At 51.2% G+C, this 25,518-nt stretch overlaps 1 protein-coding gene across 1 annotated transcript in view; it reads right to left on the reverse strand.

Annotated features, from left to right (window-relative positions):
• Nucleotides 1-25,518, reverse strand: part of LOC115116293 (WD repeat-containing protein 7) — a 261,967-nt gene that overhangs the window by 70,322 nt on the left and 166,127 nt on the right. Inside the window, exon 22 of the mRNA XM_065017127.1 lies at nt 18,137-18,253. Within this exon, the coding sequence (XP_064873199.1) occupies nt 18,137-18,253 (117 nt within the window). The remainder of the gene's footprint in view (nt 1-18,136; nt 18,254-25,518) is intronic.

The following is a 25,518-nucleotide window of genomic DNA, read 5'->3' on the forward strand; positions in this document are numbered from 1 at the left end:
TCTATCCCCTGAGAACCCTCTTCCTCTCCTCAGTCTATCCTCTGAGCACCCTCCTCCTCCTCTCCTCAGTCTATCCCCTCTGAGAACCCTCCTCTTCCTCTCCTCAGTCTATCCCCTGAGAACCCTCCTCTTCCTCTCCTCAGTCTATCCCCTGAGCACCCTCCTCTTCCTCTCCTCAGTCTATCCCCTCTGAGAACCCTCCTCCCATCTCTATTCCCTGTGTATAGATTACATGAGGAGTCATTGATCAGAATACTCAGCCATTGACCATTGAAACTCCACACAATTTATAAATGCATAACAAACAAAAGTGTTGAATTATAGGATATAATCTATGCAGCACAATAAAAGCATACTGTTCTGAACAATAAGTAATACACTATCAAGCGTTTGTATGTGATGTAGCTATGCATCTATATGTCCATGTGTACTGGACTGTCATCTTCAGCAGGAAGATCATCCATTCAGGATAAATTGCACTAAATGACCTCCCTGAGCTTCTCCTATCAGGGCTTTCTATTAGATTAGAGGGAGAGGGTAGCATTTCAGCTAAACCAATCATGAGTCCTTAATGACATCAGAGGTGATGGCAGGTTGACCTCTAACCCTCTCTGGCCGGCTGATGCAGAAAGGACCCCAGTCGGATTTGACAGTCCTCTATCCTTCATCAACTGACACCTACAGATGCAGAGAGGGAGAGGAACCTGGTCTAATGTGACATGCTAGGAGAGGAACCTGGTCTAATGTGACAGGCTTGGAGAGGGAGAGGAACCTGGTCTAATGTGACAGGCTTGGAGAGGGAGAGGAACCTGGTCTAATGTGACAGGCTAGGAGAGGGAGAGGAACCTGGTCTAATGTGACAGGCTAGGAGAGGGAGAGGAACCTGGTCTAATGTGACAGGCTAGGAGAGGGAGAGGAACCTGGTCTAATGTGACAGGCTTGGAGAGGGAGAGGAACCTGGTCTAATGTGACATGCTTGGAGAGGGAGAGGAACCTGGTCTATTGTGACAGGCTAGGAGAGGAACCTGGTCTATTGTGACAGGCTAGGAGAGGGAGAGGAACCTGGTCTAATGTGACATGCTTGGAGAGGGAGAGGAACCTGGTCTATTGTGACAGGCTAGGAGAGGAACCTGGTCTAATGTGACATGCTTGGAGAGGGAGAGGAACCTGGTCTAATGTGACAGGCTGGGAGAGGAACCTGGTCTATTGTGACAGGCTGGGAGAGGAACCTGGTCTATTGTGACAGGCTGGGAGAGGAACCTGGTCTATTGTGACAGGCTGGGAGAGGAACCTGGTCTATTGTGACAGGCTAGGAGAGGAACCTGGTCTAATGTGACAGGCTAGGAGAGGGAGAGGAACCTGGTCTAATGTGACAGGCTTGGAGAGGAACCTGGTCTATTGTGACAGGCTGGGAGAGGAACCTGGTCTATTGTGACATGCTTGGAGAGGGAGAGGAACCTGGTCTAATGTGACAGGCTAGGAGAGGAACCTGGTCTAATGTGACATGCTTGGAGAGGGAGAGGAACCTGATCTAATGTGACAGGCTAGGAGAGGGAGAGGAACCTGGTCTAATGTGACAGGCTAGGAGAGGGAGAGGTACCTGGTCTAATGTGACAGGCTAGGAGAGGGAGAGGAACCTGGTCTAATGTGACAGGCTAGGAGAGGGAGAGGAACCTGGTCTAATGTGACAGGCTAGGAGAGGGAGAGGAACCTGGTCTATTGTGACAGGCTTGGAGAGGGAGAGGAACCTGGTCTAATGTGACAGGCTAGGAGAGGGAGAGGAACCTGGTCTAATGTGACAGGCTAGGAGAGGGAGAGGAACCTGGTCTAATGTGACAGGCTTGGAGAGGAACCTGGTCTATTGTGACAGGCTGGGAGAGGAACCTGGTCTATTGTGACATGCTTGGAGAGGGAGAGGAACCTGGTCTAATGTGACAGGCTAGGAGAGGAACCTGGTCTAATGTGACATGCTTGGAGAGGGAGAGGAACCTGATCTAATGTGACAGGCTAGGAGAGGGAGAGGAACCTGGTCTAATGTGACAGGCTAGGAGAGGGAGAGGAACCTGGTCTAATGTGACAGGCTAGGAGAGGGAGAGGAACCTGGTCTAATGTGACAGGCTTGGAGAGGGAGAGGAACCTGGTCTATTGTGACAGGCTGGGAGAGGAACCTGGTCTATTGTGACATGCTTGGAGAGGGAGAGGAACCTGGTCTAATGTGACAGGCTAGGAGAGGAACCTGGTCTAATGTGACATGCTTGGAGAGGGAGAGGAACCTGATCTAATGTGACATGCTTGGAGAGGGAGAGGAACCTGATCTAATGTGACAGGCTAGGAGAGGAACCTGGTCTAATGTGACATGCTTGGAGAGGGAGAGGAACCTGGTCTATTGTGACAGGCTGGGAGAGGCCCCTGGTCTATTGTGACAGGCTAGGAGAGGGAGAGGAACCTGGTCTAATGTGACAGGCTAGGAGAGGGAGAGGTACCTGGTCTAATGTGACAGGCTAGGAGAGGGAGAGGAACCTGGTCTAATGTGACATGCTTGGAGAGGGAGAGGAACCTGGTCTATTGTGACAGGCTAGGAGAGGAACCTGGTCTAATGTGACATGCTTGGAGAGGGAGAGGAACCTGGTCTAATGTGACAGGCTAGGAGAGGAACCTGGTCTATTGTGACAGGCTGGGAGAGGAACCTGGTCTATTGTGACAGGCTAGGAGAGGGAGAGGGACCTGGTCTAATGTGACAGGCTAGGAGAGGGAGAGGAACCTGGTCTAATGTGACAGGCTAGGAGAGGGAGAGGAACCTGGTCTATTGTGACAGGCTTGGAGAGGGAGAGGAACCTGGTCTAATGTGACAGGCTAGGAGAGGGAGAGGAACCTGGTCTAATGTGACAGGCTAGGAGAGGGAGAGGAACCTGGTCTAATGTGACAGGCTAGGAGAGGGAGAGGAACCTGGTCTAATGTGACAGGCTAGGAGAGGGAGAGGAACCTGGTCTATTGTGACAGGCTTGGAGAGGGAGAGGAACCTGGTCTAATGTGACAGGCTTGGAGAGGGAGAGGAACCTGGTCTAATGTGACAGGCTTGGAGAAGGAGAGGAACCTGGTCTAATGTGACAGGCTTGGAGAGGGAGAGGAACCTGGTCTAATGTGACAGGCTTGGAGAGGGAGAGGGACCTGGTCTAATGTGACAGGCTTGGAGAGGGAGAGGAACCTGGTCTAATGTGACAGGGAGAGGAACGAGGTACCTGGTCTAATGTGACAGGCTTGGAGAGGGAGAGGAACCTGGTCTAATGTGACAGGCTTGGAGAGGGCGAGGTACCTGGTCTAATGTGACAGGCTTGGAGAGGGAGAGGAACCTGGTCTAATTTGACAGGCTTGGAGAGGGAGAGGAACCTGGTCTAATTTGACAGGCTTGGAGAGGGAGAGGAACCTGGTCTAATGTGACAGGCTTGGAGAGGGAGAGGAACCTGGTCTAATGTGACAGGCTTGGAGAGGGAGAGGAACCTGGTCTATTGTGACAGGCTTGGAGAGGGAGAGGAACCTGGTCTAATGTGACAGGCTTGGAGAGGGAGAGGAACCTGGTCTATTGTGACACGCGTGACATCTCCTTCACATTGAGTTGAACATGTTGTTGATTGTGGAATGTTGTCCCACTCCTCTTCAATGGCTGTGTTTAGTTACTGAATTTTGTCTGGAACTGGAACAAGATGTTGTGCACATCAATCCAGAGCATCCCAAACATGCTCACATGTCCGGTGATTATGCAGGGACATTTTCAGCTTCCAGGAATTGTGTCCAGATCGTTGAGACACGGGGCCTTGTATTATCATGCTGAAACATGAGGTGATGGCGGTGGATTAATGGCACACGAGAGTGGGCCTCGATCTCGTCACAGTATCCTTGTGCATTCTAATTTCCAACGATAAAATGCAATTGTGTTCGTTGTCCGTAACTTATGCCTGCCCCATACCATAACCCCACCACCACCATGGGGCACTCTGTTCACAATGTTAACATCATGTGGTCTGCGGTTGTGAGGCCGGTTGGACGTACTGTCTAATTTTCTAAAATGACGTTGGAGGCAGTTCATGGTGGAGAAATTACATTTTTTGCCGTCAGCATGCCCCATTGCACACACCCTGAAAACTCGAGACATCTATGGCATCGTGTTCTGTAACAAAATCGCACATTTTAGAGTGGGCTTTTCTTGTCCCCAGCACAAGGTGCACCTGTGTAATGATCACGCTGTTTAATCAGCTTCTTGATATGCCACACATGTCACGTGGATGGATTATCTTGGCAAAGGAGAAATGCTCACTAACAGGGATGAAAACAAATTTGAAAAAAACAAGTGCATATGGAAAATTTCTGGGATATTTTATTTCAGCTCATGAAACCTGGAACCAACACATTTATATATATTTGTGTCATTCCTTAAAAGTAATCATCTCTCAGCTCAGACGGTGGCAACCACCCGCCCAGCCAGCGCTCTCTGTGTACTCCCCATACTCTCTGTGTACTCCCCATACTCTCTGTGTACTCCCCATACTCTCCATACTCTCTGTGTACTCCCCATACTCTCTGTGTACTCCCCATACTCTCTGTGTACTCCCCATACTCTCTGTGTACTCCCCATACTCTCTGTGTACTCCCCATACTCTGTGTACTCCCCATACTGTCTGTGTACTCCCCATACTGTCTGTAGTTTGTACGCTGCAGAGCTCTGACTAAATCAAAGTAAACTCAGAAAAAGAAAACTACAAAATATCCCTTTTTTCAGGACCGTCTTTCAAAGATAAGTTATTTAGATTTTTTTAAAACTAATTAACAGATCTTTATTGTAAAGGGTTTAAACACTGTTTCCCAGGCTTGTTCAATGAACCATAAACAATTAATGAGCATGCACCTGTGGAACGGTCGTTAAGACACTAACAGCTTACAGACGGTAGGCAATTAAGGTCACAGTTATGAAAACTTAGGACACTAAAGAGGCCTTTCCACTGACTCTGAAAAACACCAAAAGAAAGATGCCCAGGGTCCCTGCTCATCTGCGTGAACGTGCCTTAAGGCATGCTGCAAGGAGGCATGAGGACTGCAAATGTGGCCAGGGCAAAAAATTGAAATGTGAGACGCCTATGACAGCGCTACAAGGAGACAGGACGGACAGCTGATCGTCCTCACAGTGGCAGACCACGTGTAAAACACCTGCACAGGATCGGTACATCCGAACATCCCACCGGTGGGACAGGTACAGGATGGCAATAACAACTGCCCGAGTTACACCAGGAACGCACAATCCCTCCATCAGTGCTCAGACTGTCCGCAATAAGCTGAGAGAGGCTGGACTGAGGGCTTGTAGGCCTGTTGTAAAGGCAATGGATTAATGGTCATTGTAGTTAATTAGCACATTTTTTGTGCTGAACTAGGTTGAATATTTGTTTAATGAAAACTACAACTCCATTCAGCCCAGTGTTCCACATGGAGTTGATTTCTCTCTAGAGAAACAGCACGTTGGGCTCACAAAAAAAACAGAACTAAATGGAAATCACATAATTGGACTAAGATTAGTAAATTTAATAAAAAATAAATGTTGGTTAATCACTCAGCACTAGAAGTGCGTAAGAGCTACAGTATGCCAACAAAACATAGATACATGTAGAGCTACAGTATTCCAACAAAACATAGATACATGTAGAGCTACAGTATGCCAACAAAACATAGATACATGTAGAGCTACAGTATGCCAACAAAACATAGATACATGTAGAGCTACAGTATGCCAACAAAACATAGATACATGTAGAGCTACAGTATGCCAACAAAACATAGATACATGTAGAGCTACAGTATGCCAACAAAACATAGATACATGTAGAGCTACAGTATGCCAACAAAACATAGATACATGTAGAGCTACAGTATGCCAACAAAACATAGATACATGTAGAGGTACAGTATGCCAACAAAACATAGATACATGTAGAGGTACAGTATGCCAACAAAACATAGATACATGTAGAGCTACAGTATGCCAACAAAACATAGATACATGTAGAGCTACAGTATGCCAACAAAACATAGATACATGTAGAGCTACAGTACAAAACATAGATACATGTAGAGGTACAGTATGCCAACAAAACGTAGATACATGTAGAGCTACAGTATGCCAACAAAACATAGATACATGTAGAGCTACAGTATGCCAACAAAACGTAGATACATGTAGAGCTACAGTACAAAACATAGATACATGTAGAGGTACAGTACAAAACATAGATACATGTAGAGCTACAGTACAAAACATAGATACATGTAGAGGTACAGTATGCCAACAAAACATAGATACATGTAGAGCTACAGAACAAAACATAGATACATGTAGAGCTACAGTATGCCAACAAAACATAGATACATGTAGAGCTACAGTATGCCAACAAAACATAGATACATGTAGAGGTACAGTATGCCAACAAAACGTAGATACATGTAGAGGTACAGAACAAAACATAGATACATGTAGAGGTACAGAACAAAACATAGATACATGTAGAGGTACAGTATGCCAACAAAACATAGATACATGTAGAGCTACAGTATGCCAACAAAACGTAGATACATGTAGAGCTACAGTATGCCAACAAAACATAGATACATGTAGAGCTACAGTATGCTAACAAAACATAGATACATGTAGAGGTACAGTATGCCAACAAAACGTAGATACATGTAGAGCTACAGTATGCCAACAAAACGTAGATACATGTAGAGCTACAGTACAAAACATAGATACATGTAGAGCTACAGTATGCCAACAAAACGTAGATACATGTAGAGCTACAGTACAAAACATAGATACATGTAGAGGTACAGTATGCCAACAAAACGTAGATACATGTAGAGCTACAGTATGCCAACAAAACATAGATACATGTAGAGCTACAGTATGCCAACAAAACGTAGATACATGTAGAGCTACAGTATGCCAACAAAACGTAGATACATGTAGAGCTACAGTATGAAACAATCACAGTGTAGAAATGCTAGTGCGCGATGGGACAAGAACATCCCTGCTGGCCAAACCCTCCCCTAACCCGGACGACGCTGGACCAATTGTGCGCCGCCCCATGGACCTCCCGGTCGCGGCCGGCTGTGACAGAGCCTGGACTCGAACCCAGAATCTCTAGTGGCACTGTGATGCAGTGCCTTAGACCACTGCGCCACTCGGGAGGGACTCCATAATTGAGCACATGACAGATGGATGGACAGAACAGAGAGGATGGGTGGTGTGATAGAGGAGTGGAGGAAGGATGGAAGGAGGGATGGCCAGAGAGGACATGAGTGACCACTGGGGATTTCCCAGAAGCCACTGAGCTGTGTGACAGTTTTGGGGGGGGGACCTCGGATCCCTGGGGGGGTACTCGAGAAGTCTCATGAGGGGGTACTCGGATCCCTGGGGGGGTATTTGAGAAGTCTCATGAGGGGATACTCGGATCCCTGGGGGGGTACTTGAGAAGTCTCATGAGGGGGTACTCGGATCCCTGGGGGGGTACTTGAGAAGTCTCATGAGGGGGGACTCCGGGTAGAGAAAAATTCAGTTGGTGCTGCAGTAACCGAAAAAAGGTTGGGAACCACAGTACTAGAGAGTATGAGAACGGTCGTAAAGTCCCAAGTAGGTCTTATTTGGTATAACAGCGTTCAACTAATTAAAATACTACTGAAGAACAACGTGCTGGTGATCAAGAGAACACAGCATCAGCTGAGAGTTAATCTGATGTGGACAGTAGGGAGGGAGGGAGGAGGAGGAGGGAGTTGGTTCAGTTTGAAGGGGCAGGCTAAGGAGTGTGGGAACGAGAGGAGGAGAAATAAACGTGTGAGGCTTTACGGATTAGAGATGAAAGAGTAGGAGACGTGGAGAGTAAGTGGGGAGACACAGCGAGACATGGGGAAGCACAGGGGAGAGGGGGGGCTGGGGGCGCAGAGGAGGTGCGCAGAGGAGGTGCGAGGAGAGGCGCGGGAGGCTTTGCAGTCAGACTCAAAGCTGATGGCCTTTACCTCTCTCTTTCTCACACACACACTGCCCTTCTCTCTGCTTTCTCTTTTCCTCATCAGATGTGAAGGAGAAACAAGCTCCACAGCTGCCCTCAGAGGAGATGACAGAGAGAGATGAGAAGGGGGAGGAGAATAAAAGGGAGAGGAGAAGAGAGGAGGAGAGAGGAGAGAAGGGAGTGGAGAAGAGGATAAGAGAGGAGAAGGGAGATGATAAGAGTGAAGAGGAGGAGGAGAGAAGAGAGAAGAGGAGAAGAGAGGAGAGGATAAGAGGAGAGGAGAAGAGGAGAGAGGAGAGAATAGAGAAGAGGAGATGGGAGGAGAGAGCAGAAGGGAGGAGAAAGGAGAAGGGAGGAGAGTTGGAGAGGAAAAGGGATGAGAGAGGAGAGAAGAGGAGTGGATGTGACACTCAAATCCCTCAGACAGACGTCTCAAAAGACCAGACAGACAGCCAGGGGGACCAGACAGACAGCCAGGGGGACCAGACAGACAGACAGCCAGGGGGACCAGACAGACAGCCAGCCAGGGGGACCAGACAGACAGACAGCCAGGGGGACCAGACAGACAGACAGCCAGGGGGACCAGACAGACAGCCAGGGGGACCAGACAGACAGCCAGGGGGACCAGACAGACAGCCAGGGGGACAGCCAAATCTTTCACCCGTTTACATTCCCAACCCAACCACACCCTGCCACACAACCACACCCTGCCACACAACCACACCCTGCCACACAACACACCCTGCCACACAACACAACCACACCCTATAACACAACACACCCTGCCACACAACACAACACACCCTGCCACACAACACACCCTATAACACAACCACACCCTGCCACACAACACACCCTGCCACACAACACAACCTGCCACACAACACACCCTGCAACACAACACACCCTGCCACACAACACACCCTGCCACACAACACACCCTGCCACACAACACAACCTATAACACAACACACCCTGCCACACAACACAACACACCCTGCCACACAACACACCCTATAACACAACCTGCCCCACCACACAACACACCCTGCCACACAACACACCACACCCAACCCACACAACACAACCTGCCACACAACACACCCTACAACACACCACACCCTGCCACACAACACACCCTGCCACACAACACACCCTGCCACACAACACAACAACACAACACACCCTGCTACACAACAACACACCCTGCCACACAACACAACACACCCTGCCACACAACACAACACACCCTGCCACACAACACAACACACCCTGCCACACAACACACCACACCCTGCAACACAACACACCCTGCCACACAACACACCCTGCCACACAACACACACACCCTGCCACACAACACACCCTGCCACACAACACAACACACCCTGCCACACAACACAACACACCCTGCCACACAACACAACACACCCTGCCACACAACACAACACCCTGCCACACAACACAACACCCTGCCACACAACACAACACACACCCTGCCACACAACACAACACACCCTGCCACACAACACACCCTGCCACACAACACAACACACCCTGCCACACAACACAACACACCCTGCCACACACAACACACCCTGCCACACAACACACCCTGCCACACAACACAACACACCCTGCCACACAACACAACACACCCTACCACACAACACACCCTAACACAACACACCCTGCCACACAACACACCCTGCCACACAACACCTGCCACACAACACAACACACCCTGCCACACAACACACCCTGCAACACAACACACCCTGCCACACAACACACCCTGCCACACAACACACCCTGCCACACAACACACCCTGCCACACAACACACCCTGCCACACAACACACAACACCCTGCCACACAACACAACACACCCTGCCACACAACACAACCTGCCACACAACACACCCTGCCACACAACACAACACACCCTGCCACACAACACACCCTGCAACACAACACACCCTGCCACACAACACACCCTGCCACACAACACACCCTGCCACACAACACACCCTGCCACACAACACACCCTGCCACACAACACACAACACACCCTGCCACACAACACAACACACCCTGCCACACAACACAACCTGCCACACAACACACCCTGCCACACCACACAACACACCCTGCCACACCACACAACACACCCTGCCACACCACACAACACACCCTGCCACACAACACAACACACCCTGCCACACCACACAACACACCCTGCCACACAACACACCCTGCCACACAACACAACACACCCTGCCACACAACACAACACACCCTGCCACACAACACAACACACCCTGCCACACCACACAACACACCCTGCCACACCACACAACACACCCTGCCACACCACACAACACACCCTGCCACACCACACAACACACCCTGCCACACAACACAGCTGACGTCTTACATTTTTTTTGACATGTTTCTCTGATTGGTTGGGAAGTAAAACCATAGCAACAATCAATATCACTGTGAGCTTTGATCCTCCCATCTATAACCTACATTTCCTCTCCTCCTCCATGCAAAGCTTCATCTATAACCTACATTTCCTCTCCTCCTCCATGCAAAGCTTCATCTATAACCTACATTTCCTCTCCTCCTCCATGCAAAGCTTCATCTATAACCTACATTTCCTCTCCTCCTCCATGCAAAGCTTCATCTATAACCTACACATTTCATCTATCTACATTTCCTCTCCTCCATGCAAAGCTTCATCTATAACCTACATTTCCTCTCCTCCTCCTCCATGCAAAGCTTCATCTATAACCTACATTTCCTCTCCTCCTCCATGCAAAGCTTCATCTATAACCTACATTTCCTCTCCTCCTCCATGCAAAGCTTCATCTATAACCTACATTTCCTCTCCTCCTCCATGCAAAGCTTCATCTATAACCTACATTTCCTCTCCTCCTCCATGCAAAGCTTCATCTATAACCTACATTTCCTCTCCTCCTCCATGCAAAGCTTCATCTATAACCTACATTTCTCTCCTCCTCCATGCAAAGCTTCATCTATAACCTACATTTCCTCTCCTCCTCCATGCAAAGCTTCATCTATAACCTACATTTCCTCTCCTCCTCCATGCAAAGCTTCATCTATAACCTACATTTCCTCTCCTCCTCCATGCAAAGCTTCATCTATAACCTACATTTCCTCTCCTCCTCCATGCAAAGCTTCATCTATAACCTACATTTCCTCTCCTCCTCCATGCAAAGCTTCCATCCTGAGCAGTGGGTCCATTATGAAATAAGGCTATTAGAAAACCAGTGTATTGTAGCGGTATGTAGCATGCTGGTAGTGTGTGTGTGTGTGTGTGTGTGTGTGTGTACACAGTATGTACCTAAGCATGGCTGGCAGCTTGGTTGGTAGTGGAGGAGATGAAAGGTATGGCATGGCGAGAGAGAGAGGAAGGGGAGGAGACAGGAAGGGGAGCAAAGGGGAAGGAGAGGGAGGCATTCAGATCACCGAGAGGGGTTAGGGGCAATCAGATCACCGGGAGGGCATTCAGAGCATCCCTGTACACAGGCCCCGGCATCAGATCAGGCCAGGGATCATCAACTAGATTCAGCCGTGGGCCGCCCTAGCAATCAGATCACCGAGAGGCCCCGGCAATCAGATCACCGAGAGGCCCCGGCAATCAGATCACCGAGAGGCCCCGGCAATCAGATCACCGAGAGGCCCCGGCATTCAGATCACCGAGAGGCCCCGGCATTCAGATCACCGAGAGGCCCCGGCAATCAGATCACCGAGAGGCCCCGGCAATCAGATCACCGAGAGGCCCCGGCAATCAGATCACCGAGAGGCCCCGGCAATCAGATCACCGAGAGGCCCCGGCAATCAGATCACCGAGAGGCCCCGGCAATCAGATCGAGAGGATCAGATCACCGAGAGGCCCCGGCAATCAGATCACCGAGGCCCCGGAGAGGCCCCGGCATTCAGATCACCGAGAGGCCCCGGCATTCAGATCACCGAGAGCAATCAGATCACCGAGAGGCCCCCGGCAATCAGATCACCGAGAGGCCCCGCAATCAGATCACCGAGGCCCCCGCAATCAGATCATTCAGATCACCGAGAGGCCCAGATCACCGAGAGGCCCGGCAATCAGAGGGCATTCAGATCACCGAGAGGCCCCGAGAGGGCAATCAGATCACCGAGAGGCCCCGGCAATCAGATCACCGAGAGGCCCGGCAATCAGATCACCGAGAGGCCCCGGCAATCAGATCACCGAGAGGCCCCGGCAATCAGATCACCGAGAGGCCCCGGCATTCAGATCACCGAGAGGCCCCGGCATTCAGATCACCGAGAGGCCCCGGCAATCAGATCACCGAGAGGCCCCGGCAATCAGATCACCGAGAGGCCCCGGCAATCAGATCACCGAGAGGCCCCGGCAATCAGATCACCGAGAGGCCCCGGCAATCAGATCACCGAGAGGCCCCGGCAATCAGATCACCGAGAGGCCCCGGCAATCAGATCACCGAGAGGCCCCGGCAATCAGATCACCGAGAGGCCCCAGCAATCGACCTCCAAAACAAAACATTTTTTTAAATGACATTTCTGTAAGTTGAGTCTGTTGTTACAGCCGGGTGTTAACACTGCACAAAGGGAGTTCATCAGTAAGAGAGCATTGCATTGTAAGCAATCACTGCATGGCTCGACGTTATTGAGAGCAAAAATACGCTCTCAGGCCGGGCCGAGCTGGCGGGTCGGCTTGCTGCAGACCAGTCAATACCCCCAGACATGCTTGACAATTTATCATTTTTCAGCTCTCATTTTTCACATATTGACAAAGTGTTTGTCCATTTCTTATGGCGGTGTTACATCTGTTAGCCGGATTACTAAAACAGAGACGGGCTTGCAAGCTATTGTAGATCTCCCTCTCCTCTCCTCTCCTCTCCTCTCCTCTCCTCTCCTCTCCTCTCCTCTCCTCTCCTCTCCTCTCCTCTCCTCTCCGCACTTAAAATAAAACATTTAGTCAGTGTCACAACAGTTAACAGCCTTGATGCCGTTTCAATATCAAGCCTAAAGTAATGCATTACTTATTTACAGAACAAACTGAGTACATATTGAGAAACAGGGCAAGCTGGTAGAGTTCGTGACACTGTGAAACAATATCCACACTATCTATTTACTGGGAATGGCTTCGTTACAGCAACACACACACACACACACAATCTCAAAAGAGGTAAAACATGGTTCAGTTTCACACTAAAAAAAAATCACATCCACGCGGATCTAAGTCATGAATAGGAAAACTCTGATCATATTTCAACAACAGTTACCATGAACGGTGCTAGGAAAGCATTTCAGATTTCCAGACGCAAAGTAAACCAGAGAGACACATTTGCCAGACAGTGAAAAGAGAGGCTCTTCCTGCTACTGTCTGGTTCTGTAGCCATATGGTGGTCTGGGGGGATGATTCCTCCTGCTACTGTCTGGTTCTGTACTGTAGCAGTATGGTGGTCTGGAGGGATGATTCCTCCTGCTACTGTCTGGTTCTGTAGCAGTATGGTGGTCTGGAGGGATGATTCCTCCTGCTACTGTCTGGTTCTGTACTGTAGCAGTATGGTGGTCTGGAGGGATGATTCCTCCTGCTACTGTCTGGTTCTGTACTGTAGCAGTATGGTGGTCTGGAGGGATGATTCCTCCTGCTACTGTCTGGTTCTGTAGCAGTATGGTGTTCTGGAGGGATGATTCCTCCTGCTACTGTCTGGTTCTGTAGCCGTATGGTGGTCTGGAGGGATGATTCCTCCTGCTACTGTCTGGTTCTGTACTGTAGCAGTATGGTGGTCTGGAGGGATGATTCCTCCTGCTACTGTCTGGTTCTGTAGCAGTATGGTGGTCTGGAGGGATGATTCCTCCTGCTACTATCTGGTTCTGTAGCCGTATGGTGGTCTGGAGGGATGATTCCTCCTGCTACTGTCTGGTTCTGTAGCCGTATGGTGGTCTGGAGGGATGATTCCTCCTGCTACTGTCTGGTTCTGTAGCCGTATGGTGGTCTGGAGGGATGATTCCTCCTGCTACTGTCTGGTTCTGTAGCAGTATGGTGGTCTGGAGGGATGATTCCTCCTGCTACTGTCTGGTTCTGTAGCAGTATGGTGGTCTGGAGGGATGATTCCTCCTGCTACTGTCTGGTTCTATAGCAGTATGGTGGTCTGGAGGGATGATTCCTCCTGCTACTGTCTGGTTCTGTACTGTAGCAGTATGGTGGTTCCTCCTGCTACTGTCTGGTTCTGTACTGTAGCAGTATGGTGGTCTGGAGGGATGATTCCTCCTGCTACTGTCTGGTTCTGGAGCGTCTGCTAAATGACTTAAATGTAATGTAAATGCAGTATGGTGGTCTGGAGGGATGATTCCTCCTGCTACTGTCTGGTTCTGTAGCAGTATGGTGGTCTGGAGGGATGATTCCTCCTGCTACTGTCTGGTTCTGTAGCAGTATGGTGGTCTGGAGGGATGATTCCTCCTGCTACTGTCTGGTTCTGTAGCAGTATGGTGGTCTGGAGGGATGATTCCTCCTGCTACTGTCTGGTTCTGTACTGTAGCAGTATGGTGGTCTGGAGGGATGATTTGTAGGGGAGTAGAGTGGTAGCCTATATTCTTTTAATTGAACTAGGGCAAGTCAGTTAAGAACAATGACGGCCGACCCCGGACGACACTGGGCCACGGGACTCCCAATTGGATGTAATACAGTCTGGAATCGAACCAGGGACTGTAGATGCAGTACCTTAGACCGCTGTGCCACCACCCCTAGTGAGCTAACACATTTCTCACATTAGTCCACGCCTGGCAGCTTGACTGTGTTACATTTACATTTACATTTAAGTCATTTAGCAGACGCTCTTATCCAGAGCGACTTACAAATTGGTGCATTCACCTTATGACATCCAGTCAGGTGAAAGTGTGTGTGTGTGTGTGTGTGTGTGTGTGTGTGTGTGTGTGTGTCAATGGCTCCAATTAGTGCTCTCATGAGAACAGGCAGGTGACGACAGACCGATTGGGAGATCCCGCCGGCAAACACAGACATGTCAAAAGTAGTGCACTATATAGGGATTAGGGAGCCATGTGGGACACAGCATGTTGTCTAAAGGTCCAATCCAACCCATGACGGGTCCAACTGAAACTTCACAGGGGAACGAAGTGACAAGGGGGCTGGTTCACAACTAATTACTCCCAGGACCTCTATAAACTGACCCGTGTGTAAAACAGAGAGAGGGAGAGAAGAAGAGACAAAGAGGGAGATCGTCTTCCTCCACACCGTATAACACAAGACGTGTTGATATTTGTTAAATCGGCAAATAGGCTGTGCCTCTCTCTGCGTGGCTAGGCTATCTGCTGGACTCCCCCCTCTCTGCGTGGCTAGGCTATCTGCTGGACTCCCCCCTCTCTGCGTGGCTAGGCTATCTGCTGACTCCCCTCTCTGCGTGGCTAGGCTATCTGCTGGACTCCCCCTCTCTGCGTGGCTAGGCTATCTGCTGGACTCCCCCTCTCTGCGTGGCTAGGCTATCTGCTGGACTCCCCCCTCTCTGCGTGGCTAGGCTATCTGCTGGACTCCCCCCTCTCTGCGTGGCTAGGCTATCTGCTGGACTCCCCCCTCTCTGCGTGGCTAGGCTATCTGCTGGACTCCCCCTCTCTGCGTGGCTAGGCTATCTGCTGGACTCCCCCTCTCTGCGTGGCTAGGCTATCTGCTGGACTCCCCCTCTCTGCGTGGCTAGGCTATCTGCTGGACTCCCCCTCTCTGCGTGGCTAGGCTATCTGCTGGACTCCCCCTCTCTGCGTGGCTAGGCTATCTGCTGGACTCCCCCTCTCTGCGTGGCTAGGCTATCTGCTGGACTCCCCCTCTCTGCGTGGCTAGGCTATCTGCTGGACTCCCCCTCTCTGCGTGGCTAGGCTATCTGCTGGACTCCCCCTCTCTGCGTGGCTAGGCTATCTGCTGGACTCCCCCTCTCTGCGTGGCTAGGCTATCTGCTGGACTCCCCCTCTCTGCGTGGCTATCTGCTGGACTCCCCCTCTCTGCGTGGCTATCTGCTGGACTCCCCCTCTCTGCGTGGCTAGGCTATCTGCTGGACTCCCCCTCTCTCTGCGTGGCTAGGCTATCTGCTGGACTCCCCCTCTCTGCGTGGCTAGGCTATCTGCTGGACTCCCCCTCTCTGCGTGGCTAGGCTATCTGCTGGACTCCCCCTCTCTGCGTGGCTAGGCTATCTGCTGGACTCCCCCCTCTCTGCGTGGCTAGGCTATCTGCTGGACTCCCCCCTCTCTGCGTGGCTAGGCTATCTGCTGGACTCCCCCTCTCTCTGCGTGGCTAGGCTATCTGCTGGACTCCCCCCTCTCTCTGCGTGGCTAGGCTATCTGCTGGACTCCCCCTCTCTGCGTGGCTAGGCTATCTGCTGGACTCCCCCTCTCTGCGTGGCTAGGCTATCTGCTGGACTCCCCCTCTCTGCGTGGCTAGGCTATCTGCTGGACTCCCCTCTCTGCGTGGCTAGGCTATCTGCTGGACTCCCCCCTCTCTGCGTGGCTAGGCTATCTGCTGGACTCCCCCTCTCTGCGTGGCTAGGCTATCTGCTGGACTCCCCCCTCTCTGCGTGGCTAGGCTATCTGCTGGACTCCCCCTCTCTGCGTGGCTAGGCTATCTGCTGGACTCCCCCTCTCTGCGTGGCTAGGCTATCTGCTGGACTCCCCCTCTCTGCGTGGCTAGGCTATCTGCTGGACTCCCCCTCTCTCTGCGTGGCTAGGCTATCTGCTGGACTCCCCCCCTCTCTGCGTGGCTAGGCTATCTGCTGGACTCCCCCTCTCTGCGTGGCTAGGCTATCTGCTGGACTCCCCCTCTCTGCGTGGCTATGCTATCTGCTGGACTCCCCCTCTCGTCCTACCGGACCCCCTCTCGGACTCCCCCCCTCGTCCCTACCGGACCCCCCTCTCGTCCTACCTAACGCTGAACACACTACCAGCCTATCACAACTCTCTGTGACTCAACGCCACCGGCCTATCACAACGCAATGCCACCGCCCCATCACAACGCAATGCCACCGCCCCATCACAACACTGTTACTCAACACTACCGACCTGTCATACCTCAACAGTGTGAACTGTGTTACTCTAACTCAGTAATTAGAGTATAGTCATGGAAATCCTATGTGCTTCTTGACAGGCCAATGGCCATGCAAGATACTAACAATTGGACATGCTCCTTATAGGACACATCACTGCACTCTATACTCCTCTGTAAACTGGTCATCTCTGTATACCCGTCACAAGACCCACTGGTTGATGCTTATTTATAAAACCCTCTTAGGCCTCACTCCCCCCTATCTGAGATATCTACTGCAGCCCTCATCCTCCACATACAACACCCGTTCTGCCAGTCACATTCTGTTAAAGGTCCCCAAAGCACACACATCCCTGGGTCACTCCTCTTTTCAGTTCGCTGCAGCTAGCGACTGGGACGAGCTGCAACAAACACTCAAACTGGACAGTTTTATCTCAATCTCTTCATTCAAAGACTCAGTCATGACAGTTGTGGCTGCTTTGTGTGATGTATTGTTGTCTCTACCTTGTCCTTTGTGCTGTTGTCTGTGCCCAATAATGTTTGTACCATGTTGTTGTCATGTGTTGTTGCCACCATGTTGGGCTGATACCATGTTGGGCTGATACCATGTTGTTCTGCTACCATGCTGCTACCATGTTGGATTGCTACCATGTTGGATTTCCACCCTGTTGGGTTGCTACCCTGTTGGGTTGCTACCATGCTGCTACCATGTTGGATTGCTACCATGTTGTTCTGCTACCATGCTGCTACCATGTTGGGTTGCTACCATGTTGTTCTGCTACCATGCTGCTACCATGTTGGATTGCTACCATGTTGGATTTCCACCCTGTTGGGTTGCTACCCTGTTGGGTTGCTACCATGCTGCTACCATGCAACAGTCTACAAGGTAGTGTGTGTGTCCAGGTCAGAGCTTGGAGTCCTGTAGACAACAGTCTACAAGGTAGTGTGTGTGTCCAGGTAAGAGCTTGGAGTCCTGTAGACAACAGTCTACAAGGTAGTGTGCGTGTCCAGGTGTTTTTCCTACCTGCTATGATGTCATCGTCCGTGACTTCCATCTCTTCGGCAGTGGGGAGCTGTGTTTCCACAGGAAGGGTATCAGGAAGGGGTGGGGACGGCACGGCGGCGTCAGCGGAGGTTCCCGCTGTACAAACACAAATAAACAACACACATCAAGTCAAGAAGACTGTCCAACAACCATTTCTAGCCTGTTAGTTTCAACTTCATTGATTAATTTTAGATTGAGAGAAGGCCACATTCTCCAATGGGTCAGTGGATGTTCCCTGTAAAGACGAAATAAATAACACACATTATGTTTAGATAGAAATGTGATAAATAAAGTTTGATTGGATGGTTGATGTTATAGGATTGAACCAAAAGAAAATGTTCAACTGAAAACTATTTTCATTTGAGAAAAATATCCTCACGGATGTAAAATGTGGAGAAGTCCATTGAGCCATACCACCACGATCGTTCTGGGCGACACAGTCAGAAACTAAGGAATTCAGACAGACACAAAACCCACTAACCTCCCTCCTGCTACAATTAATGTCCCTAATTTCCCCTGGTTCCTTTGTGTCCCTTGGTTAAGTATCTCATCAGGCCTTATTGGGGATGGAAGCAACATTACAGTTCCTTCATTAACCCCTTTATCATTACACCTACTTTTATTCTGCCGGTTCATTTAACCCTTAGCCTGGATTTACCTTAAAATACGCTTTTCATTACGATCAGGACAGTGAATCAATGGTGCTTAAAGGTGAGAACGAGCTAATCTCTGCTAGCGCTAATTAATGAAGCTAAATGCCCCTCTCCTCCTCTTCATCTCTCTGCTCCTCCCTTTCCACCTCCTCTCCATCTCTCTGCTCCTCCCTTTCCCCCTCCTCCTCCATCTCTCTGCTCCTCCCTATCCCCCTCCTCCTCGCCATCTCTCTGCTCCTCCCTTTCCCCCTCCTCCGCCATCTCTCTGCTCCTCCCTTTCCCCCTCTCCATCTCTCTGCTCCTCCCTTTCCCCTTCCTTTCCCCTTCCTCCCTTTCCCCTCCTCCCATCTCTCTGCTCCTCCCTTTCCCCCTCCTCCTCCATCTCTCTGCTCCTCCCTTTCCCCCTCCTCCTCCATCTCTCTGCTCCTCCCTTTCCCCTCCTCCTCCTCTCCATCTCTCTGCTCCTCCCTTTCCCCCTCCTCCTCCATCTCATCTCTGCTCCTCCCTTTCCCCCTCCTCCTCCATCTCTCTGCTCCTCCCTTTCCCCCTCCTCCTCCTCCTCTCCATCTCTCTGCTCCTCCCTTTCCCCCTCTTCATCTCTCTGCTCCTCCCTTTCCCCTCCTCCTCCATCTCTCTGCTCCTCCCTTTCCCCCTCCTCTCCATCTCTCTGCTCCTCCCTTTCCCCCTCCTCCTCCTCCTCTCCATCTCTCTGCTCCTCCCTTTCCCCCTCCTCTTCATCTCTCTGCTCCTCCCTTTCCCCCTCCTCCTCCATCTCTCTGCTCCTCCCTTTCCCCCTCCTCCTCCTCTCCATCTCTCTGCTCCTCCCTTTCCCCCTCCTCTTCATCTCTCTGCTCCTCCCTTTCCCCCTCCTCCTCCATCTCTCTGCTCCTCCCTTTCCCCCTCCTCCTCCTCCTCATCTCTCTGCTCCTCCCTTTCCCCTCCTTCCCTCATCTCTCTCCTCCCTTTCCCCCTCCTCCTCCATCTCTCTGCTCCTCCCTTTCCCCCTCCTCCTCCTCCTCTCCATCTCTCTGCTCCTCCCTTTCCCCCTCTTCATCTCTCTGCTCCTCCCTTTCCCCCTCATCCTCCATCTCTGCTCCTCCCTTTCCCCCTCCCTCCTCTCCATCTCTCTGCTCCTCCCTTTCCTCCCCCTCCTCCTCCTCCTCTCCATCTCTCCATCTCTCTGCTCCTCCCTTTCCCCCTCCTCTTCATCTCTCTGCTCCTCCCTTTCCCCCTCCTCTCTCTCCTTTAGTATCTTAGTGACACAGAACAGATGTAGCTTCTCAGCACTTGTTAGCAGATCAGAGACAAGCGGCTCTATCCACTAGGCACAAACAGTAGAAATCCCGTCTGAACTGGGAAAGGTACTACCTGAACAGGTACAATGTAGGGTTGCATCCAACTTCTAACACATTTTAGTTAGACGTGTCCTAGTGGACACGTTTCAGTGAGGCGTGTCCTAGTGAACACGTTTCAGTGAGGCGTGTCCTAGTGAACACGTTTCAGTTAGGCGTGTCCTAATGAACACGTTTCAGTTAGGCGTGCTAATGTGTTTCAGTTAGGCGTGTAATGAACACGTTTCAGTTAGGCGTGTCCTAATGAACACGTTTCAGTTAGGCGTGTCCTAATCACGTTTCAATGAACACGTTTCAGTTAGGCGTGTCCTAATGAACACGTTTCAGTTAGGCGTGTCCTAATGAACACGTTTCAGTTAGGCGTGTCCTAATGAACACGTTTCAGTTAGGCGTGTCCTAATGAACACGTTTCAGTTAGGCGTGTCCTAATGAACACGTTTCAGTTAGGCGTGTCCTAATGAACACGTTTTAGTTAGAACACGCGTGTCCTAATGAACACGTTTCAGTTAGGCGTGTCCTAATGAACACGTTTTCAGTAGGCGGCGTGTTTCCTAATGAACACGTTTCAGTTAGGCGTGTCCTAATGAACACGTTTCAGTTAGGCGTGTCCTAATGAACACGTTTTAGTTAGGCGTGTCCTAATGAACACGTTTTAGTTAGGCGTGTCCTAATGAACACATTTCAGTTAGGCGTGTCCTAATGAACACGTTTTAGTTAGGCGTGTCCTAATGAACACGTTTTAGTTAGGCGTGTCCTAATGAACACGTTTCAGTTAGGCGTGTCCTAATGAACACGTTTCAGTTAGGCGTGTCCTAATGAACACGTTTTAGTGAGGCGTGTCCTAATGAACACGTTGTAGTGAGGCGTGTCCTAATGAACACGTTTTAGTGAGGCGTGTCCTAATGAACACGTTTTAGTGAGGCGTGTCCTAATGAACACGTTTTAGTGAGGCGTGTCCTAGTGGACACGTTTTAGTTAGGCGTGTCCTAATGAACACGTTTTAGTGAGGCGTGTCCTAATGAACACGTTTTAGTTAGGCGTGTCCTAATGAACACGTTTTAGTGAGGCGTGTCCTAATGAACACGTTTTAGTGAGGCGTGTCCTAGTGGACACGTTTTAGTTAGGCGTGTCCTAATGAACACGTTTTAGTTAGGCGTGTCCTAATGAACACGTTTTAGTTAGGCGTGTCCTAATGAACACGTTTCAGTTAGGCGTGTCCTAATGAACACGTTTCAGTTAGGCGTGTCCTAATGAACACGTTTTAGTTAGGCGTGTCCTAATGAACACGTTTTAGTTAGGCGTGTCCTAATGAACACGTTTTAGTTAGGCGTGTCCTAATGAACACGTTTTAGTTAGGCGTGTCCTAGTGGACACGTTTTAGTGAGGCGTGTCCTAATGAACACGTTTTAGTTAGGCGTGTCCTAATGAACGCATTTTAGCAGGGACAGAACACACAACAGGTCTCCTGAAACCACACCACTACAGCGACACACACACACACGTCTGCTGCCTCCTGCTCGATGAGCACTTTTGTTGCCATATCAAATACATTTGATGAAGTGTGTGTGTGTGTGTGTGGGGGGTGGGGGGGGGAATGATTCATTCCAGGCTCCCAGAGAAAACGTTCCTTTATGGTTCAATTCTCCATTGACAATTGACATATTTAAAGAGAAAATGTTTATATATTCCACTAGTAGCTAAATCTGGTGGGGGGTAAACATGGCACAGTGACGAGGGGGTGGCACAGTGACGAGGGGGGTGGCACAGTGACGGGGGTGGCACAGTGACGAGGGGGTGGCACAGTGACGAGGGGGGTGGCACAGTGACGAGGGGGTGGCACAGTGACGAGGGGGGGTGGCACAGTGACGAGGGGGGTGGCACAGTGACGAGGGGGTGGCACAGTGACGAGGGGGGTGGCACAGTGACGAGGGGGGTGGCACAGTGACGTGGGGGGTGGCACAGTGACGAGGGGGGTGGCACAGTGACGAGGGGGTGGCACAGTGACGGGGGGTGGCACAGTGACGAGGGGGTGGCACAGTGACGAGGGGGTGGCACAGTGACGAGGGGGTGGCACAGTGACGAGGGGGTGGCACAGTGACGAGGGGGTGGCACAGTGACGAGGGGGTGGCACAGTGACGAGGGGGTGGCACAGTGACGAGGGGGTGGCACAGTGACGTGGGGTGGCATTGGAGTGGCGGGCGGCACAGTGACGGAGGGCGGCACAGGGACGAGGGGGGTGGCACAGTGACGAGGGGGTGGCACAGTGACGAGGGGGTGGCACTGGAGTGGCGGGCGGCACAGTGACGGAGGGGGGCGGCACAGTGGCGGGGGTATTTGCTGACTTGCTATGAGGTCATCCGTCCCGTCTCTCTCTCTACGGAGCCGTCTCTCTCTCTACGGAGCCGTCTCGTCTCTCTCTCTACGGAGCCGTCTCTCTCTCTACGGAGCCGTCTCTCTCTCTACGGAGCCGTCTCTCTCTCTACGGAGCCGTCTCTCTCTCTACGGAGCCGTCTCTCTCTCTACGGAGCCGTCTCTCTCTCTCTACGGAGCCGTCTCTCTCTCTCTACGGAGCCGTCTCTCTCTCTCTACGGAGCCTTCTCTCTCTCTCTACGGAGCCGTCCCTCTCTCTCTACGGAGCAGTCTCTCTCTCTCTCTCTACGGAGCCTTCTCTCTCTCTCTACGGAGCCTTCTCTCTCTCTCTACGGAGCCGTCTCTCTCTCTCTCTACGGAGCCGTCTCTCTCTCTCTCTACGGAGCCGTCTCTCTCTCTCTCTACGGAGCCGTCTCTCTCTCTCTCTACGGAGCCGTCTCTCTCTCTCTACGGAGCCGTCTCTCTCTCTCTCTACGGAGCCGTCTCTCTCTCTCTCTACGGAGCCTTCCCTCTCTCTCTCTACGGAGCCGTCCCCCTCTCTCTCTACGGAGCCGTCCCCCTCTCTCTCTACGGAGCCGTCTCTCTCTCTCTACGGAGCCGTCTCTCTCTCTCTACGGAGCCGTCTCTCTCTCTCTACGGAGCCGTCTCTCTCTCTCTACGGAGCCGTCTCTCTCTCTCTACGGAGCCCTCTCTCTCTCTCTACGGAGCCCTCTCTCTCTCTCTACGGAGCCCTCTCTCTCTCTACGGAGCCGTCTCTCTCTCTACGGAGCCGTCTCTCTCTCTCTACGGAGCCGTCTCTCTACGGAGCCGTCTCTCTCTCTCTACGGAGCCGTCTCTCTCTCTCTACGGAGCCGTCTCTCTCTCTCTACGGAGCCGTCTCTCTCTCTCTACGGAGCCGTCTCTCTCTCTCTACGGAGCCGTCTCTCTCTCTATGGAGCGGATATAGACTAGAGCCCATAAAGAGGGACAGTGTGGGGGGATATAGACTAGAGGCCATCACTTCAGGCAGTCTGAATAGAGATCCATCTCTACCTCCTCCAAGGTCAAACGGCCGGTGTCAGCTGTGACACATGGCTTCCACTTGGCCTCGTTAGCCCCTGGAGTGGGACCGGCCTCGTTAGCCCCTGGAGTGGGAGCGGACCATCCAACCATGCCCCACTCTGACCCTCCTCCTACTCCCAACCTCCTGCCCATCTTCCTGTCCTTCCTCTACAACATTGGAGTCTCGTCTGGACCTAATCTATTCTTTCATCAGAGTGAAGTTCAAATACTTTAGCTGTGCTTGATTGAGCTTGTCCCGGCCTCAAGCAATGGAACTGTCCCAAAAGTGCAAACCCTCCTGTATACCTCCTGTGTCACTCAGGCCTCCCTGGGGGTGACGTGGGGGGTTAGGCGGCACGACCGGATTAATGAAACAAACCCGCAGCTCCAGTGACCAAGGAGGTAGGCACGGGTTTGCACTCTCTCAAGGAGGCTCACCTGTGTCGGATTTTAATCACCTGGTTATTCATCCATCCTCCCTCCATCCATCCTCCCACCTGCTGACCCGGGCCCCAGGGGCCAGCTGGGCCCTCCCAAAGAAAGAAACAAACAAGGGGAGAGAGGTAGAAAGAGGGGTAGAGAGAGAGGTAGAGAAAGCAAGAGAGAGAGAGCGAGAGATCAGCCACCATCACCTCATGTTTCAGCATGATAATACACAGCCCCATGTCTCAAGGATCTGTACGCAATTCCTGGAAGTTGAAAATGTCCCAGTTCTTCCATGGCCTGCATATTCACCAGACATGTCACCCATTGAGCATGTTTGGGATGCTCTGGATCGATGTGTTCGACAGTATGGTCCAGTTTCCGCCAATATCCAGTAACTAAACACAGCCATTGAAGAGGAGTGGGACAACATTCCACAATCAACAGCCTGATCAACTCTATGTGAAGGAAATGTCACACTGCATGAGGCAAATGTTGGCCACACCAGATACGGACTGGATTTACGATCCACGCCCCAAATGATGTATTTTTTTTAGGTATCTGTGATCAGATGCATATCTGTATTCCCAGTCATGTGAAATCCATAGATTAGGGCCTCATGAACTAACACTGAACAAAAATATATAAAACGCAACATGTAAAGTGTTGGTCCCGTGTTTCATGAGGTGAAACCCCCCCCAAAAAAGGTTGTACTAATCTGTTTACCCCCCCCACAATCTGTTTACCTCCATGTTCGTGAGCATTTTATTCTTTGTCAATATAATCCATCCACCTGTGACAGGTCAAGAAGCTGATTAGACAGGATGAACATTACAAAGGTGCACCAATTAAAGGCCACTCTAAAATGTGCAGTTTTGTCACACAACAATGCCACAGATGTCTCAAGTTGAGGGAGCGTTCAAATGGCACCCTGACTTCAGAGCTGTTGCCAGAGAATGTAATGTTCATTTCTCTACCATAAGCCACATCCAACGGAATTTTAGAGAAATTGTTCAATATGTTCAACCGGCCTCACGTGAAACCACGCCAGCACAGGACCTCCACATCCGGCTCCTTCACCGGTGCTTAAATCATTTCACACGTCGCAGAGTGGAGGCCTACTGTGAGGCCAGAGAGGAGTGGAGGCCTACTGTGAGGCCAGAGAGGAGTGGAGGCCTACTGTGAGGCCAGAGAGGAGTGGAGGCCTACTGTGAGGCCAGAGAGGAGTGGAGGCCTACTGTGAGGCCAGAGAGGAGTGGAGGCCTACTGTGAGGCCAGAGAGGAGTGGAGGCCTACTGTGAGGCCAGAGAGGAGAGGAGGCCTACTGTGAGGCCAGAGAGGAGAGGAGGCATACTGTGAGGCCAGAGAGGAGAGGAGGCCTACTGTGAGGCCAGAGGGGAGTGGAGGCCTACTGTGAGGCCAGAGAGGAGAGGAGGCCTACTGTGAGGCCAGAAAGGAGAGGAGGCAGAACTGATTTTGGTCAATTGCGCTTAGAATTTCATCAGTCGTCTTATTGGTAAAA

The sequence above is a fragment of the Oncorhynchus nerka genome, linkage group LG4 (genome assembly GCF_034236695.1).
Source record: "Oncorhynchus nerka isolate Pitt River linkage group LG4, Oner_Uvic_2.0, whole genome shotgun sequence".
NCBI classification, from domain to species: Eukaryota; Metazoa; Chordata; class Actinopteri; order Salmoniformes; family Salmonidae; genus Oncorhynchus; species Oncorhynchus nerka.